The sequence below is a fragment of the Bactrocera tryoni genome, chromosome 2 (genome assembly GCF_016617805.1).
Source record: "Bactrocera tryoni isolate S06 chromosome 2, CSIRO_BtryS06_freeze2, whole genome shotgun sequence".
Classification (NCBI taxonomy): Eukaryota; Metazoa; Arthropoda; class Insecta; order Diptera; family Tephritidae; genus Bactrocera; species Bactrocera tryoni.
In genome coordinates this window covers 81253543-81271529 of record NC_052500.1, presented here as the reverse complement: position 1 = coordinate 81271529, position 17987 = coordinate 81253543, and the positions used below count along the sequence as shown (strand labels likewise).

Here is a 17987-nt window from a genome sequence, read left to right as displayed (position 1 = left end):
GCATATAGCTGCCATCCAAAATCATTGATCAAAATCAAGTTTGTTTACGAATTTTCGGTGTTTTCGCTTTCTTTTTTTTTAGTTGGCATCAGTTGTATTTGGTGATCGCAGAAATAAACTACTACAAAGAGATTATGTGGAACAACCAATATGGATGCAAGACGCGACAGGGCAGGCAAAGTACAAGTGACAGAAATCGACAATCATCCAACAGACCCAATTATTGCACATAAATAAAATGAAATTGTCTTTAATTGTCAATAAATAAAAAATTATTTCATATTTCCGATTTAACAGCATGGACTTAGCGTTTTATTGTATTACCGAATATTTTCATAAAATGAAAAATTCGTATTATTTGTGCTAAAAAGAGTTATTGTAGTTATTGCGAAAATTAATATACAAAGGAGAGTGGTTCGATATGTACATAACCTCACCACTCAATAGCACGGATAACGCCACTTGTGTATGCACAACAGTTGGCTAGGTAGGAGAATGCGATATTCACGATGGCCAACGCGCAATGGTCAAAGGCGCTCCTTTTCGTACTATCAAAAGCAGTTTAAAATCCACGAAGATGTGGTATGTAGATCCTCTTTTCACTGGTATTTCCCAAGATTTGACAGATGGTGAATATCTCATAAATTGTTGATTTTCCAGACCTAAAGCCAAACTGATAAGGTCCTTTCACACAATATGCTCTATAGAACCTTATATGCGAAGTTAAAGAAGTTTATCCCATGGTAGTTGGCGCAGTTTGTGGGGTCTCCCTTTTTGTGGATTGAGCAAACGCACTTAAACCGCTTTGTTGTCATTAGACAAGTGATTGCTTTCACTGCCATTCAGCAGACTGGTGAAGTGTTCCATCCATATATTCCAGTTATAAGATCACCTCTGGAGGTTCTACAATGCGTGTTCCAAAAAAAAAACAGAACAAATAGTTTTTTCGGCAAAATTAATTTATTTTATTCCAAATAGTTTGCTTCTGCTTCAATACCGCTTTTTGCGTGGTCCAAAAGCATGTCGAACGAGTGTTTTAGCTCGTTGGCCGGTATGGCCGCCAGTATGCAGGTGCAAGCCTTTTGAATGGCCTTTACGTTTGCATAACGCTTTTCTTTCATAGGCAAATGAGTTTTTCCGAAAAGGAAGAATTCGCAGGGTGCCATATCAGGTGAATACGGGGGTTAATTAAAATGTGATTTTTGGTCAAATAATCGGTCACAAGCGTCGATCGATGAGACGGATTTTGAGCAGTTTTTGGTGGTCAGTCAATTTGTGCGGATTGTGCACACACCTTTCGTAAGCCCAAATGTTCGGTCAAAATGCAATAAATCGATGTTTTAAAGATGTTCCATTCCACTTCCAAGAATTTCAATAATGATTGCGGCTGATTTTTGATGAACTCACGCACAGTTTCGATGGAATTTTCGGTGATCACGGATTTTGATTGGCACACATGTTGATCGTCATTTATGCCCTCATGACCACTTTGAAAACGTTGAAACCATTCGCGCACTCTGCTACGGGATAGGAAATCATCGCCATAAACTTGTTTTATCAATTGAAGCGTTTCGGTAAAAGTTTTAGCAATTTTGAAACAAAATTGAATCTTGGCTCTACGTTCGAAGCTCATTTTCGCACCGATAACACAAACATACTGACAATAACTTACTTCTCACTGGGCAATCAATAAACATAGTAGATTCTAACGCACCAGTCGATATATAGATGGCGCTACTAGGGGGCGCAGGATAAAAAAGTCCTGTTTACTTTGAAAAGCACCTTGTACAAGAGTATGCTCCGGTCTTGAAACCTTTAGATTAGCATTTAGGGATTATAAAAATTTGTTCGTTAGTTTCTGAGATATCCGAAAGAAATTTAATGCTTAGACCTACATATATGTATATTCTTCAGGAAACAAAAATTTCTTAATTAATTATTCCAATTGCTGGGTACAAAATGATTGTAATAGTGCTTGTAAACGAAAGCCTCTATCAAAACACCTGGAAAAGAACGCCCCCCAATATTTGTGAAAACTAAACATTATTAGATTTTCCGTTAGGGCATGTTAATTCAAATTACAAACCTTAGCATGAAATGCTAATATTGAACTGGAATTTAGAAAACGATATAAAATGCTAAATTAAATGTCTAAAACGTCAGTGCTGCTTTATGTCATGCCAATGAAAGCTTTAGGCGACTAACTGATGGCGCAGAGACATGCAATAATGTGGCTTGTAGGCCTGCTTGTCGTACAGGTTAGGATGTAATATGAAAAAAAAATGTATGAAGTAATTTAAATAATTTTTTGCCTTTTACAGATTGTGGTATGTCAACAACCAACTATAACCAAGTCCGATGGGAAAATCATGTTAAATTTGGAATATGTTAACCAACCAGTTCTGCGATTTAACCCAATATATACGACTACATTTAAACCAATCTTCTCAATAGTAGCAGAACCAGAACCAACCCTGCAACCAGAACCAACACCAGAACCACAATCACAAACAGAAGCAATACCAGAACCGGAACTACAAACAGAAGCAACACCAGAACCACAACCACAACCAGAGTCAACTCCAGAACCAGAGCCAACACCAAAACGAAAGCCAAACCCAAAACCAGAACCAGAATCACAAACAGAAGAAATAACAACCGACACACTATACAAACTATTACAGTTTTTCAAAAATTTTGTGTAATTGATGCCAAAAGGCCCTCAATTATAAGTGTAACAACACATCAGATCCAGAAGTAGGTCCCACTTTCAGAATTAAGATTGTACAATGAAATTTTGAAATATACTATAATAAACCATGATTTTTTTAAATTTCAAATATACTAGACTACGGATGGGAGCTTGTATGAATGAACTTTAATTTTATTTCATGTTGTGATACTAAATAAAATCGTTGTTCAGCTCAGAAACTATATGTTATAGTGGTACGATAATGACAATTTGAATAAAGAAGCAGCTTCGTAAGGAAGACTGGTCGTGTCTGCTTATATACCCACTGACGGATATGGATAAATCGTCTAAGCTCGTTACACTAATCATTTATACGCAAACTTTATACCCTCCGGCTTAATATACAAGTGCCTGTTTGGGGTATAAAACCCAGTCTGACATACAAGGCCGTTACACGGTTACAAAATACACAATCTGAAAGGAAATTGTGAATAATCAGGCAGAAATGGCTGTTGTGCTTGATCATAGCCATAGTGGCTAGTCAAGTAGATAAGTTATTCCCTTAAAATATAAATTTATACGTTTTTCTTATTCCAGTTAGTAGCTGTCTTCCTGTGACTACAATGGCTTACGTCAGATACCGAAATACTTCAATACAATAGAGATGATGGCCCAAAACGTAATAACCCACGTAATAGACCACGACAACATGATTTTATATGAGCACCGAATGACACCCCTTAAAACGATTTAGAAGTATTAGTGCCTCACGAAGTTGAATGATGACCCAACGGCCTACAAGTTATCGGCGAACAATAAGTAAATGTAGGTCCAAGGTTTCTGGCAATGCAAAGCTTCCAAATAAATTTGACTAGTATTTCTACGAGTTCAAACTTAAATTTGTTTCCAATTAAAAAATGGTTGCAATTAGTTATATTTACATACTTATCCCGTCATCAATACTGTAAACATATAAATAATTAAAAGCAGACAAAGATCTTGATTGTTCCCACAAGAGTCGGGTCTACACAACACGAATGGACCCGGAGTTTTTCCGGCCCAGCCATTTAGATTTCTCCAAATTATATTAGAGCTGTTTTCTGCCGTTACAGCAACAACAAGAATCGTCATATACTTTATAGTTAATTCAACTATATTTAATGTCCAATTACTATGCACCGTGTTCAGTCCTACTTTTAACCTTTATAAAACATTAGCAAAAAAATAATAATTTTATTTTTCAAAAATTAAAAGTAGTCAGGCATACAAAAAATCGCTACGAAGATCAATCTTAAAAAACGTAATGATCCTAAAATAACCTAGAGAATGTTAAACCTTTATATATACTACATAATATCCAGTCAGATTTCCAGAGTTCTGATTTCCTTGCGACCTACCTTTTCCACTCTTTTCGTACCTTCAAATATGGTATTATGTTGTCGAAATATATTAATTTTTAAGACTAAAATCCTCAGGTAAGTCAAAAATCGTATAATCTGAATACTAATTCGAAGTGCGAAAGTGACTTCTTTGCATTAAAGGGTTAAAATTGTCATTAACTGTCATGAAAAATTTTAATTTCTACGGTTTCATATAAAATTTCGCTTTTTTCAACGCTTTTATAAGGAAAATATAAAATGCCAAATAAGTGACTTATTTGTCAGTATCAGTTCAACACTCTTTCACAACAATTAGACAGTTAGGAAATATATGGTACAATCTGAAACGAAATTGTGAATAATGAGGCAGAAATGGATGTTGTTTTTAATCGTAGCCATCGTGGCTATTCAGGTGGATAAGTTGTTTATTTAAAATTTTTATTTATAAGATTTTCTTATTCCAGTTAGTATCTGCACAATTTCCCGGTGTTCCCGGTGGCTATAGTGCCTTAGGACTGAATATGAAATATGTGAATCAACCAGTGATAGATTTTACTGCACTACAGCAAATGGGCATAATTCCTGCAGAAGATTTTCAAGTAGCACCAAATGATGATCCACAAAAAAATGCTCCACAAAGTGATGACCCACAAAATGATGATCCACAAAATGATTTCCTGATCTACACGTAAATATCGGCAAGAAAGAAAAGTTTGCGAAGTAAATTTTTATTGAAATGCCAAATAAACTTATTGACCAATTTAAAATAAAATTTGCTGTTAAGTGAAATGGAGCCTAAGAGAAGCAGAAAGAAAATGAATATAATAATTGTCTTTAGAGCTGTGATCCGCTGAATAAATATATTATTTATTGAACTTAGACTTAGATTATCTTCACGGAGACAATCTCTTTGGTATATAAAATCAGATTAACAAATTATCTTAATTGAAATTTCTTAACAGCGATCCAAATGTAAAGTTGATGTCCTCAAAAATAGTACCTCCCCTATATATAATGAAGGCAATTTTCAAGGTTATACATTGTGGAATGCACAAAATTTTAAATATTGAAACTATGAAATGCAATTAAGAACTTTACAAAGTGTATCAAAAAGTTAGGGAATGGCAAAAATGCGACAGTACGTAATAGCACTACTTGAGGTCTCGCGAGCTACACAGGTTAGTGAAAAGCGGTAATTACTTCCATTGAAAATTTAAGGGTGTCTGTTTCATATTTCAGTTAATAGCTACGTATTTGGGAATATCCTTGCTTCAATCACGCTAAGTAAATCAACAAACTATTTCATTAACGTCTGCGTCCTCAAAGCTCTACCAAAATCACATTCCACAAAAGCAACAGCAGAAGTAAGAAAAGGTATCAAACACGATTAGCAAAAAATAATGCATGAACAATCAGAATCAAATGGAAAAATTCTCAAACAACCAAAGTCAATGCAAAATTATCTGCAAATCAAAAATCTCATAAGCAAATAAGTACCAAATTCTTCAAGAACTCTTAATTTTGCTAAAGAATCTTTTAAACCGAAAGTGTCAGAACAACTGGCAGCTTCCTCAGTTGTTACCAGGCAAAATCCAACTGGGAAATTGCAAAATCAAAGTAGAAAATTTCATAAAGTAGCAAGAACTAACAACGAGACATGAAACAATGAAAAAAAAAAATGAGAAACGTCTTATTTGCTTAAATGTCAGGAAACAACGCCTGAAGCACTATGCTGGGTGTAATATCAAAAACAACAATTGTCAAAAATAGCGACATATGACAAAGAATCAATTAAACATGCCGAACCAGATTGGCAAACATCTAATATTTCAAAACCTGAAAAAACAATACACGAAAAAATAGTTAGTTAGTTAAAAAATACAATCAAAATACAGATTTGCCAGAAATTGTGACATCTAGCAAAGAATACGTTAAACATACCGAATCCAGATTGAAAGGCACTTGATATTGCAAAATCCAAACAGGAAATGCCTAAACAACCCGATTTGGTAGTATACCAAAAGCTGCAATCGTTCGAAAATTCTCTTCACATTCTTCAGTTACAATGGAACAAAAAAAAGAAATCTGGAAAAGAACCCGTTAAGCATATCGTGATAGCTCCAAAATCCCCTGAAACCCAAATTCTAAGGAGAAAACATTTGAACAAGCAGAATTTCAAACACAACTGAACAGCAAAATCTAGATACAAAAACTATGGATAAATTTCAGCCACCACCAAAGCTAGAACAATATCTAGAACGAAGCAGATATAAATGAAAGTACTTTTAAGTAATTAAGTACAATTGTTCTATTTTCCAAACGAAAGATAAAGTTTGTCCGAAAAGAAATAGGACTGAATCGGAAGGTATTCTCTGGAAAAGCCTTGAGAGCCGAGGTGCATGCTGCTTAGAGAGGATCCAAGCCGGCGTGTGTCACTCGGAAGACTGCCTCTTTGTCTCGGGATCATACTCAAAGATCCATGACTTGATTACGTTATTCAAAAATTGGGGGTCACTTTCACACATGTTCAAATTTTCTTGGCACACTTCCACTCGCAGCAATTTCTGGTCGTTAATGAGCGCTTTTGGGACCATCTTTGCGCCAACTTGGTGCATGTTCAAGCGCTCCGTCACGATGTCATGAACCACAGATTTTGATAAATTTAACATCTGGGCAATTAAAGAAATACTTAGTCGACGGTCTGAGTTCAAAACTTTGCGCACTGAGTCACATTGTCGGTGTTTGTCGAAGTCGCAGGTCTGCCAGTACGGTCTTCATCAGCAACCTCTTACCGGCCCCCCGAAAAGACCTGGTGCCACCGAAACACAGCACTTCTTGCTAAAGCAACATCTGGGTTTGATCATATCAAACGTCTCAGTAGCAGATTTACCGTGTTTCACACAGAATTTAATCGCGTACCTCTGCTCTAACGAACGCTGCATTTTCGGCTTGCACCACTCACAAAAACCCGTCGCTTTGACTTTCCAAGTGCTTGTTTGTTAGCTAGGAACGCCCTCTACCGAAGTACAGGCGGTAGGAAATCAGTCCTATTAGTTTCCGGACAAACCCTGTATACCCCAAGGGATTGGCATGTAAAGTTCGTGAAATGTTAAGACTTCTTATCTGTATACTATGTATATCAACCAAAACAAATTACTTTTTTCCAGTTTACTTGTCATGCTATATAATGCATATGTATGATTGATTTAATTTTAACATTTACCATAAATTTTATAATTAACTTTATTTTTATTCTTAAAATTTATAAATATGTATATTTTGCAAAAATTCAATGCAACATGCAACGCAACTATTCATTATGTGTTACAAAAGAAACGAAGAATACTCTAATGTTTGGACAACACCAATTATGGGTTTTTTTAGTAGTAGTAGTCTCGCTGGCCTTGCAGGTATTGTAGAAAAAAATATTTTTACTGAAAATTTTAAAAACTCGATCTTGTTTTACAGTGTACCGCGAAACCAACATTAGCTGAAACTAATAAATTCCTGATCACTTTAGGGAATGATCAGTATGAAGATGGTAAAAAATTAGAAACACTAGTGTTGGAGCCACGACCGCCAACTCAAGACGATACTAAATTAAAGATAAAATTTATACCAATATCACTTCTACACAAGCTACAACCATCACCGCTCTACATGCATCAAAAAATAGAAGGAGACGTGACTCAAGCTAGCATAGCGATTCCGTTGCAAGAAGTACAATTAGAAGACGAACCGAACCTTGAAACATCTGGAAACTACGGAATATTAATCCAACAAGACGAAGATCCAAAATCAAGATCACAAAACATTCACATAATACGAATGCCAAAATCGGAATTGGGAAAACATCTGGTACACGGACTTACACCACTAAAAGGTCAACAACCATTTTTTCAACTACAAACAAAACAACAAGGTCCAGAGGGAGCACCAGGATTAACTATATATTTGTGGTAAAAAGGGTATGATATAAGTTTTTCAAAAAAAAGTGCCAATGTAAAATTTAACACGACACGAACTACTTGAAATGCAAATGTACGCTTCACAAATACAAAAATTTGTTTTTTATCGGTGGTTTCTTCGAAGATTGTACCGTTACTTTAAGCTATATCCTATATTTCTTTGATATTAGCAGTTTCTACAAAATATCGGTGTGTTGAGAAGAAAAGAACGTTTTTAAAATTCCGATATTTAAAAAACTGAGACTCTAGTTGGCATACCATGTTGCTGAATAAGATGTGGCTCTACCACCATGATATTAAAGAAGAGGCTAAAGAGTGGTGTGAACCTGGTTGTTCGACTTCAAAACGAGTTCGTGTCCGGAAATCGGGCAAGAAGGATATGCCATCAGTTTTTTAGGATGCGAGAGGAATTTTCTAAAACGTTCGAATTGTTGGAGCATCCACCGAATTCATCAGATTTGGCCCCTAGCGACTTCCATTCGTTTCCAGAACTCCAAAAATTTATGCGTGGCAAGTGTTTTTCGTCAAATGAAGAGGTAATAACGGCTGAAGATGCGTACTTGTAGACCTTCCGGATTCTCACTTCAGGGATGGGATCCACGGGTTGCTAGTACCGTTAAGTTATATTTCCATCAAAGCTTTCCAAGTAAGTCTTCCTGTTAAACTTTTCTTATTTAATTTTTATTCTAATTACAGAGAAAAATATCTTGAATTGTTCTAATTTCTGTCTTCCACATTGTAAATATTTACAATAATGACGAAATTTTAGCTGTGAAACTGATACTGCGGAATTCATGGAAAGAAACCCCGGAAAATACAATGTTATCACAGATCGTCAATTAAAAAGAACACACTTTTGAATAATTAATAACGGCGACAATGCAGTCCTCCTAAATGAATTTGAATGATATAAAACGCTAGTTGAGCAGCGCAAGAAGCTCAGTATCAGTCAGTGAGTCTTCATAATTCACAAATCACAATTCACAGCAGAATACCGCAAGTGAGAAAAGATTGGAAATGTTGGCGCAAAGATTATTCGTTGTAATGATAGGCTTGCTTGTAACGGAGGTTTGTATATAATTTGTGGTTTTACTGAGCAAATAATCTTTTTGCTCCTTTCAGTTAGCGGCAGCGCATCCCCTGTGGTCATTTAGTCCTTTGTTTGTCTCGGCGGAAGATGAGGGAATTGTAAGGGACATTAAGTATGCGGATCAGTTGCACTCTTCGGAGGAAGTGACAACTAAAACGGGTGACAATTTATGCGCTACAATTAGTTTGACGAACACACCACCAAATATTTTGGAAAAGGCTTATAGAATATTCGCTGAAGTTTTGGTGCGCGACTCAAGGACAGTCAGTTCTACCAAATTGAGAGAAGTAAAAGCGATGTATAGCGACAAAGAAACGAGCATCGGCTATTTCTTCCTTATGCGAAGAAATTTTGATAAAGTCAATATCACGAGGGAAGGCAAAGCAATGTACAATGATATAAGAGAAATAGCCGCCAATACCTCAAATTCCAATAAGATCGAAAGCGAACCGGCTTGGTTGGATCAAATGATTGTAGGCGTCGTCTGTAGTGTGCTAAGAGCTCAAGAACAGGGAGTTGCAGATAATTTGGTTGATCAGATCACATTCGAAAAAGAAATTAGCGAGCACTTCGATGTGTTTACGCGATTTTGGCTGGGTTACCCGAAATCTAAGAGAGCACAGTATAAAAGCTACACCACAAGTGCACCAATAAGGCAAAAGAAACAAGCAAATGAGGAGATTTCATGTGTAATTCCAGCATTTGAGATTGCCGTAACATCAGCCAATACCGCCTACCGCGTATTTGCTGAGATTCTCGTACGTGATTCGGCAATAGTCGTTGAAAGCAAATTGAAAGCGAATCCCGTGAATAGAAAAGAAAAAATCGAATTGTCTGTAATGTTGATAAATATTGAAAGCTACGAGATTTCTAATGGAACTATGCAAGGAAAACTTATGCACCAGAAGCTGCGAAGAATCAATCAAGAAATGGATGAAGAAATGGATGACGAAGACTCAACCTGGCTAAGGGATATTGTCGATAGGATTTTTTGTCTTGCACAAAAAGTGCACACAGAAACTGATTTCAAGTTGTTAGTTGGCAATACCACAATGACAGACGTAATTAAAGAACACTTTGATGTCTTTAAACAATTTTGGCTGAATTAGAGAGCTTCGATACTTGTCTTATGGTATAGCGTGGAATAATGATTTCCGAGCAGCTAAATTATGATGTGCTTTTGCGGTTATGCTGTTGTGGTACAAAAATAAGTTATTTATTTATTTTTTTGTGCAAACTTATTGATATATTTTAAATTTAGAGCAAGCAATTAATTTTTTTGTTTGTAAGTATTTATTTATTTCATCAATAAATTATGTTTTAATCAGAAATTTGAAAGCACCTATTCATTTGTTGCGATCAGTAACTTAAGGACTCTGCTTCCCAATTTAAAATATATAAGACAAATATTTAACAAAATATGCAATGAAAAATCGCATTCTATACTCCGCTACAGATACTATATATAGTCACCTAAAATACAAAATAATGTATCATCAAAAAATTCAAGATTGAGTTTTTTATTGATTACTATACACCACACCATATTACATATGTGTCAAAAATTTTAAGCGTCTGCGATCAGAAATACCCAAATTATACTGAAAATTAAAAAAAAAAACGTATCATCAAGTGTTTGATTTCGGCAACTCATTTTTTCGTGTCGCCGAATAGGGAAGATCGCGGACGAACAATTTTCCGCTTTATTGTCGCACATGTTCACTGTGTGAAGAACGTACATACGTAAAATGGATTTGTATGTCGTGTATGGCGAACCGATTTCATACAGATCGAACGCACATGTGTGTCGTATATGGCTTCTATTAATGGCTGCAACCTCGGCCTTTAAGACACCGCAATAGGCAGGAAGTCTGAAAGTGGAGTTGTTAGAGAGCTTCCCACCATCCGTGATGCCCCTCTCCTCCAACGGCTTATGTGAGTAGAGAAGGAGCCGCCAGAGTTCGGTTTAGCGACTCTATGATCCAAGTGATCCGATATGAAATCAAGGTGAGTGAAGATTTCCGAGTGTTTAGGCCAGTGATATTTTAGTAATTCACCAGCCTAATCTTTTGCACCCGTAAATTTAAACGATAACCAAGAAGAAATGGCAAAATCTGCAGGACCTTAAAGCTTTGATTATAGCAGACTGTCATTACTTTTATGATAATACTTGTATATCATTTGAATATTCATTTAATTTTTTGGCTTGAAATATTTTAATTTTTTTAGTACTTATGTACACTTTAATAATAAAAATAACATGAAATATGAAGTATTAAAAACTGGGAAATGTATTGTATTTAAAATTAAAAAAATATATATTAATATTAAGATTTTAAATTTTCATACAAATTACGATTGATCATACGTTATTTTGTTTCAGAAATGAAAATACGTAAGACACTTCTATAAAATTTGCTTTATTTTTTATTAAGTTTTCATCTAAAATATTAACATGAAACCATAATTCAGATTTCAAAATTTTTGTTTCACTATCTGAAGTAGTTTTCTTTTTATACGGTTTTTTGCTTCCCCTGTAAACCTACGAAAATTTTACGTTATTTTGCATTCCAGGTGACGATATGGTATATTAAGATGTACATATATATGTCTAAGCATGACGAAAAGCATTAAAAAAATCGGAAAATTAAAACTTTAACTCCAATTTTTAGTGAGACATTTTAAGCTATAGAATGTCATGCAATTCTACGAAACAAATGCGAAAAATATAAAAGGTTGGTTATGAGAGAACTTAAGTGCCTGCCAGCGGGTCATTACAATTCAGAACAAAAGTAAGAAATGGTCGAGATGTTGGGGCTCAAACAAATACTCGCTCTGGTGACAGGCTGCTTTGTATTTCAGGTATTTAATGGTTACCAACAGTCTACATAATTTTTTTGTCAAACCAAATCTTTCAATTTTTAGTTGGCAGCAACACAAGCCATATTTTCATTAAAACCATTAATTCTGGATTGGTGGAAAACATCTTCACAGAAAGTAATCTACATCAACCAACCAACTTTATCTGCATGAATATATGTATACATATAGTGCCAGATATTGTCTTTTAGTAGAGTAAACTTTTTGAAAAGTTGAAGTGTTTTGTTGGCACGCAAGAGTTCGATATGAAATGTATAGTAAAAACTAGATAATATACATACAGTGAGAAGTTAACAAAACGTGTTATAAACACTAGAGCTTAGTTTTTTTTTTTCTTTTTTTTTATTTTTCTTAACTTTTAGACAATAGCCAACAAAAAAAAACTTAAAAATATTCATTGATAAAATAATACTTTCAATATTTACGCAAAACAAGAAATTCATATCGAATTACATATATGAGCCAAATGAAATGGCCCACTTATTTAAATTTAAGAAAATACACAAAAATATAATTAAATAAATATAAATTAGTACTTTGTGGGATAACCTCTTTGATTGATAACTGATTTTAACCTTAGGAATAGATTCCACCAATTTTTTTGTGTAGTCGGGAGGTATTTTTTAACCACTCTTCCATTAGTGCAGTCTTGAGATCATTTTGATTTGATATTGCGCGCTTCCGGATTTCAATTTCCAATTTATGCCATAAGTTCTCAATTATGTTTAAATCAGGAGATTGCGGGGGTGTTTTTAAGACTTTAGGGCAGTTATACAATAACCATTCTCTCACGATATGGGCCGAATGCTTCGGATCATTGTCTTGATACAAGTGAAATGTACTCCCTATACCCAGTTTATTTGCACTTTGCTTTAAATTTTCTCGCAAAATTTGTAAATACTGGAATTTGTCCATATTCCCTTCCACGAAGCAAAGATTTCCAACTCCTGCAGCCGAACAAGCACCCCACACCATCACATGTCCACCCCCATGTTTCAATGTAGGTCGAAGATGTTTCGGATCCAGCTCTTCATTCGGTCTTCGCCATACGTTTACTCTCCCGTCTGATCCAAATAAGTTAAATTTAGATTCGTCCACAAATATTCGACCACAATACAAGTCCATGTGACCGCAATATGCTCGCGGCGTATATGAAGTTTCTTCGTTTAACAGTTGTTTTTATGGGCTTACTTACGAAAAGAAGAAAAAACCTGAATTTCGGCTGCACCGAAACTAACTATAATACCCTGAGGTGCATTACTCATAGCATAAAGGGGTATATAAATAGAAGATCAAAGTCTTGATTTTAATTGGTCAGTTTGTATGGCAGCTATATGCTATAGCAGTCCGCTCCAAACAGTTTCTTCGGAAATTGATTGTTGTCATAAGTAATATTTCTTGTCAAATGTTGTGAAGACATCTTGAGTTGAATCGGTGAGTTTGTATGGTTGCTATATGCTGTAGAAAACACATTGTATAAACACTTTCTTTGAAAATCGTAGTGATGCCATGAATCATAATTTAGGCAAAATTTCGTGAAGATACCATGTCAAATAGCAGAGTTTTCCATACGAGGACTTGTGTTGGATCGGTCAGTTTGCATTAGTTTTTACAAATGAGCAGTTTCTTGGTGAGAGGACGTGTGCAAAAATTTCAGTACGGTATGTCGGAAGCTGAGGAAGCAGTTCATGTATATAAAGACGGACATGACTAAATCGATTCAGTCCATCACCCATAATTTTTATACATATATATAGGATCACCAAAGATTTTCTGGGAGTATTACAAAAATCATCGCAAACTTAATATACCTTGTTCTGGGTATAAATATACTGCCGTATTCTTTTAAAATATTGGAAGTGTAATAATTGTCGTTGAAAACTTTTTAAGAAATGTTTTACATGAGAAGTCCGTAAGATGCTTCCGAGATAATAAGTAAGAGCCTTCAATGATCCCATCTAACTCCAGTTATTTCGGACTTAGCCTTACCTTGGAGCTTATTCATAACTACGATAAACATGGTAGCGGGATATCGCTGGCTGATTGAGTAAATATAAGAACTAAGTGTTAATTTTTTGACAGGATAAGGTTTCGGAAGATCGTCGATTTACTACGATTGATGACGAGCTATGTGCACAATGGGTGCCGCATTCGCATTCGCTAACAATGGAACAAAAATACATTCGAATGCAACTTTCACAGCAAAATTTTTTTTGGGATGCGAAAGGAATTTTCTAAAAAGTTCGAATTGTTGGAGCCTCCACCGTATTCATCAGATTTGGCGGCCAGCGACTCAATTTGTTTCCAGAACTCCAAATATATAATATATCGGTGTTAAGCGTTTTTCATCAAATGAAGAGGTAATGACGGCCGATAAAGCGTATTTGTAGACCTTCCGGTTTCTCACTTCAGGGATGGTTTGGAGGATCGTTGGAGCAAGTGTATTAATGTTCAGGGAGATTGTACTGAATTATAAGGTGAATGAATTTTGAATCATAAAATTATATTTTTCTTATCAATCGACAAAACTTATTGAACAACCTGGTATTACCGTTAAGTAATATTTGCATCAAAGCTTTCCAAGTAAGTCTTCCTGTTAAGCTTTTCTTAATCAATTTTTATTCTAATTACAGAGAAAAATATCTTGAATTGTTCTAATTTCTGTCTTCCACATTGTAAATATTTACAATAATGACGAAATTTTAGCTGTGAAACTGATACTGCGGAATTCATGGAAAGAAACCCCGGAAAATACAATGTTATCACAGATGGTCAATTAAAAAGAACACACTTTTGAATAATTAATAACGGCGACAATGCAGTCCTCCTAAATGAATTTGAATGATATAAAACGCTAGATGAGCAGCGCAAGAAGCTCAGTATCAGTCAGTGTGTCTTCACAATTCACACATCACAATTCACAGCAGAATACCGCAAGTGAGAAAAGATTGGAAATGTTGGCGCAAAGATTATTCGTTGTAATGATAGGCTTGCTTGTAACGGAGGTTTGTATATAATATGTGGTTTTACTGAGCAAATAATCTTTTTGCTCCTTTCAGTTAGCGGCAGCGCATCCTCTATGGTCATTTAGTCCTTTGTTTGTCTCGGCGGAAGATGAGGGAATTGTAAGGGACATTAAGTATGCGGATCAGTTGCACTCTTCGGAGGAAGTGACAACTAAAACGTGTGACAATTTATGCGCTACAATTAGGTTGACTAACACACCACCAAATATTTTGGAAAAGGCTTATAGAATATTCGCTGAAGTTTTGGTGCGCGACTCAAGGACAGTCAGTTCAACCAAATTGAGAGAAGTGAAAGCGATGTACGAGTATAGCGACAAAGAAACGACCATCGCCCATTTCTTCCTTATGCGAAAAAATTTCGGTACAGTCAATATCACGTGGGAAGGCAAAGCAATGTACAATGCTATAAGAGAAATAGCCGCCAATATCTTTAATTCCAATAAGATCGAAAACAAACCGGCTTGGTTGGATCAAATGATTGCAGGCGTCGTCTGTAGTGTGCTAAGAGCTCAAGAACAGGGAGTTGCAGATAATTTGGTTGATCAGATCACATTCGAAAAAGAAATTAGCGAGCACTTCGATGTGTTTACGCGATTTTGGCTGGATTACCCGAAATCTAAGAGAGCACAGTATAAAATCTACACCACAAGTGCACCAATAAGGCAAAAGAAACAAGCAATTGAAGAGATTTCATGTGTAATTCCAGCATTTGAGATTGCCGTAACATCAGCCAATACCGCCTACCGCGCATTTGCTGTGATTCTCGTACGTGATTCGGCAACAGTCGTTGAAAGCAAATTGAAAGCGAATCCCGTGAATAGAAAAGAAAAAATCGAATTGTCTGTAATGTTGATAAATATTGAAAGCTACGAGATTTCTAATGGAACTATGCAAGGAAAACTTATGCACCAGAAGCTGCGAAGAATCAATCAAGAAATGGATGAAGAAATGGATGACGAAGACTCAACCTGGCTAAGGGATATTGTCGATAGGATTTTTTGTCTTGCACAAAAAGTGCACACAGAAACTGATTTCAAGTTGTTAGTTGGCAATACCACAATGACAGACGTAATTAAAGAACACTTTGATGTCTTTAAACAATTTTGGCTGAATTAGAGAGCTTCGATACTTGTCTTATGGTATAGCGTGGAATAATGATTTCCGAGCAGCTAAATTATGATGTGCTTTTGCGGTTATGCTGTTGTGGTACAAAAATAAGTTATTTATTTATTTTTTTGTGCAAACTAATTGATATATTTTAAATTTAGAGCAAGCAAATAATGTTTGTGTTTGTAAGTAATTATTTATTTCATCAATAAATTATGTTTTAATCAGAAATTTTGGAATCTCTTATACATATTATGGTTTTTTATTTTGCCCGCTCGTTTGTTGCGCTGAGTAACTTGATGACTCTGTTTTCTAATTTAAAATATGTATTCGAGTATATGCCTTGGTATTATACATTTGAACATAAAACTTCGAATTTGGTATAATTTGTTGTAGCTCTCCCTCGGAGCCATAGTATATAATATATATAACGAGCTTTTCAATAAGGACGCTACAAAAGTAGACCTAAATTAGTGTAGTGGAAAAATTTGAGCCCACAAGCACAGTACAAAATCAATCTCTCACACGTCGTTCTCAAGCGTTGGGAAACTCTGTAACGCCGTTGTGCTGAATTTTGCGAAAGATTTTGGCCAACATCCTTACAGGATCAAATTGACGCCAGAACTGAAGCTGTTTGACCTCCAAAGTCGTCGTATGTTCGTGAATTGGGCTGAGCAACGACTTGAAAATTATTTTCACCGAAAAATCATCTTCAGCGATGAGTCTCATTTCTGGGTGAATGGCTTCGTCAATAAGCATAATATGCGTTAATGGTCAGGCAGCAATTCACACGTACTCCATGAGTCACCATTGCATCACGAAAAAATTACTGTTTGATGCGGTTTATGTTCCAGTGGCGTCACTTCTTCCGTGACGATCAAGACCGACACGTTACTGTATATGAACGGTCATCAACGTCAGCTGCTGATCAACACGTCAATTACGTCACTAAAATTTTTCGAAAAACAGCGTCTCTTTAACGTCTGTAAAACAATGCTTTCCGACTACCAAGATGTCATGGAACGTTTTAACGATGGCGACGACTCTTGGTTCTAGACTCAGGACCCGGAAACAGACGGTCAGTCGGCCGAACATCGTGCCAAAGGTGAGCCGGTGCCGAAAAAACCACGTCAACGCAGGTCAAAAATCAAGTCTATGTTGACAGTGTTCATCGATTATCGAGGTGTGGTGCACTCCGAATTCCTTCCATCCAGCCAAACTGTGAACAAGGAATATAATTTTAGTGTTGTGTGCCGTTTGCGTGAAACAAATTGTAAAAAGGCACCGGATTTATGAGCCGGCAACTCTTGGTTTTTGGTCCACAATAATGCGCCGTCGTACGGCATAGACTGCATTGATTCTTTGCGTGCCAACTTTTTAACCAATATCGTGCCAAAACCACCGTACTCGCCTGATTTGGCTCCGTGTGACTTCTGGCTATTCAGCAGACTCAAACGACCGTTCCTGGGAAACTGTTTTGAGTAAATTGAAGACATTAAACGTGAATTGCTTCGCGCCATGAAGGGTATTCTGGAAATTGAGTTTAACAATTCTTTCGAGGATGGAAAAAACTTTGGCAAAAGAGTATTTGGGCCAAGGTAAATAACTTTGAGGTGAACGACATGAGTTTTCAAGAAAAAAATAAAAATTTTAAAATCATGAACAAAGTCTTACAATTTTTTGCTCTTAGTAGTATATCTCATATACGCAAGTGTTCGATGACTTCTCGACCTTCACTGACTGTTTTTTTGACACTTAAATACTTGTGTTTTGTTAAAGAAAGTCATTTGATGTCTTCTAAAAAGCTTGAAATGTTCCAAACCACTTCGAAACAGGTCAAGTGTC

The 17987-nt window shown here is 35.9% G+C and overlaps 4 protein-coding genes across 6 annotated transcripts; all 4 read left to right on the top strand.

The window, feature by feature from the left end:
• Positions 1-2168: 2168 nt before the first annotated feature.
• On the top strand, positions 2169-2889 carry LOC120769212 (E3 ubiquitin-protein ligase RNF12-B-like). Of its 2 annotated transcripts, XR_005704830.1 has the most exons (3): positions 2169-2258; positions 2322-2757; positions 2849-2889. XR_005704830.1 is itself a non-coding variant. In XM_040096105.1 (2 exons), exons 1-2 carry the CDS (start codon positions 2208-2210, stop codon positions 2703-2705), a joined length of 435 nt encoding a protein of 144 aa, XP_039952039.1. In that variant the 5' UTR covers positions 2169-2207; the 3' UTR covers positions 2706-2794. The 2 variants fall into 2 exon arrangements, 1 of the variants encoding a protein (XP_039952039.1); XM_040096105.1 differs by lacking the exon at positions 2849-2889 and having other exon boundaries at positions 2322-2794.
• A 4504-nt stretch (positions 2890-7393) lies between these two features.
• LOC120769637 lies at positions 7394-8081 on the top strand. 2 transcript variants are annotated; one of them, XM_040096741.1, is made up of 2 exons: positions 7394-7454; positions 7540-8081. In XM_040096741.1, the coding sequence occupies exons 1-2, from the start codon at positions 7422-7424 to the stop codon at positions 8032-8034; spliced, it is 528 nt and encodes a 175-aa protein (XP_039952675.1). In that variant the 5' UTR covers positions 7394-7421; the 3' UTR covers positions 8035-8081. The 2 variants fall into 2 exon arrangements, with proteins under 2 accessions (XP_039952675.1, XP_039952674.1); XM_040096740.1 differs by having other exon boundaries at positions 7394-7481.
• A 915-nt stretch (positions 8082-8996) lies between these two features.
• LOC120769371 lies at positions 8997-10429 on the top strand. The gene is made up of 2 exons (XM_040096335.1): positions 8997-9107; positions 9162-10429. The coding sequence occupies exons 1-2, from the start codon at positions 9057-9059 to the stop codon at positions 10236-10238; spliced, it is 1128 nt and encodes a 375-aa protein (XP_039952269.1). The 5' UTR covers positions 8997-9056; the 3' UTR covers positions 10239-10429.
• Positions 10430-14865: 4436 nt separating this feature from the next.
• LOC120769405 lies at positions 14866-16390 on the top strand. Its single transcript, XM_040096383.1, has 2 exons — positions 14866-15014; positions 15069-16390. The coding sequence occupies exons 1-2, from the start codon at positions 14868-14870 to the stop codon at positions 16149-16151; spliced, it is 1230 nt and encodes a 409-aa protein (XP_039952317.1). The 5' UTR covers positions 14866-14867; the 3' UTR covers positions 16152-16390.
• Positions 16391-17987: the final 1597 nt, after the last annotated feature.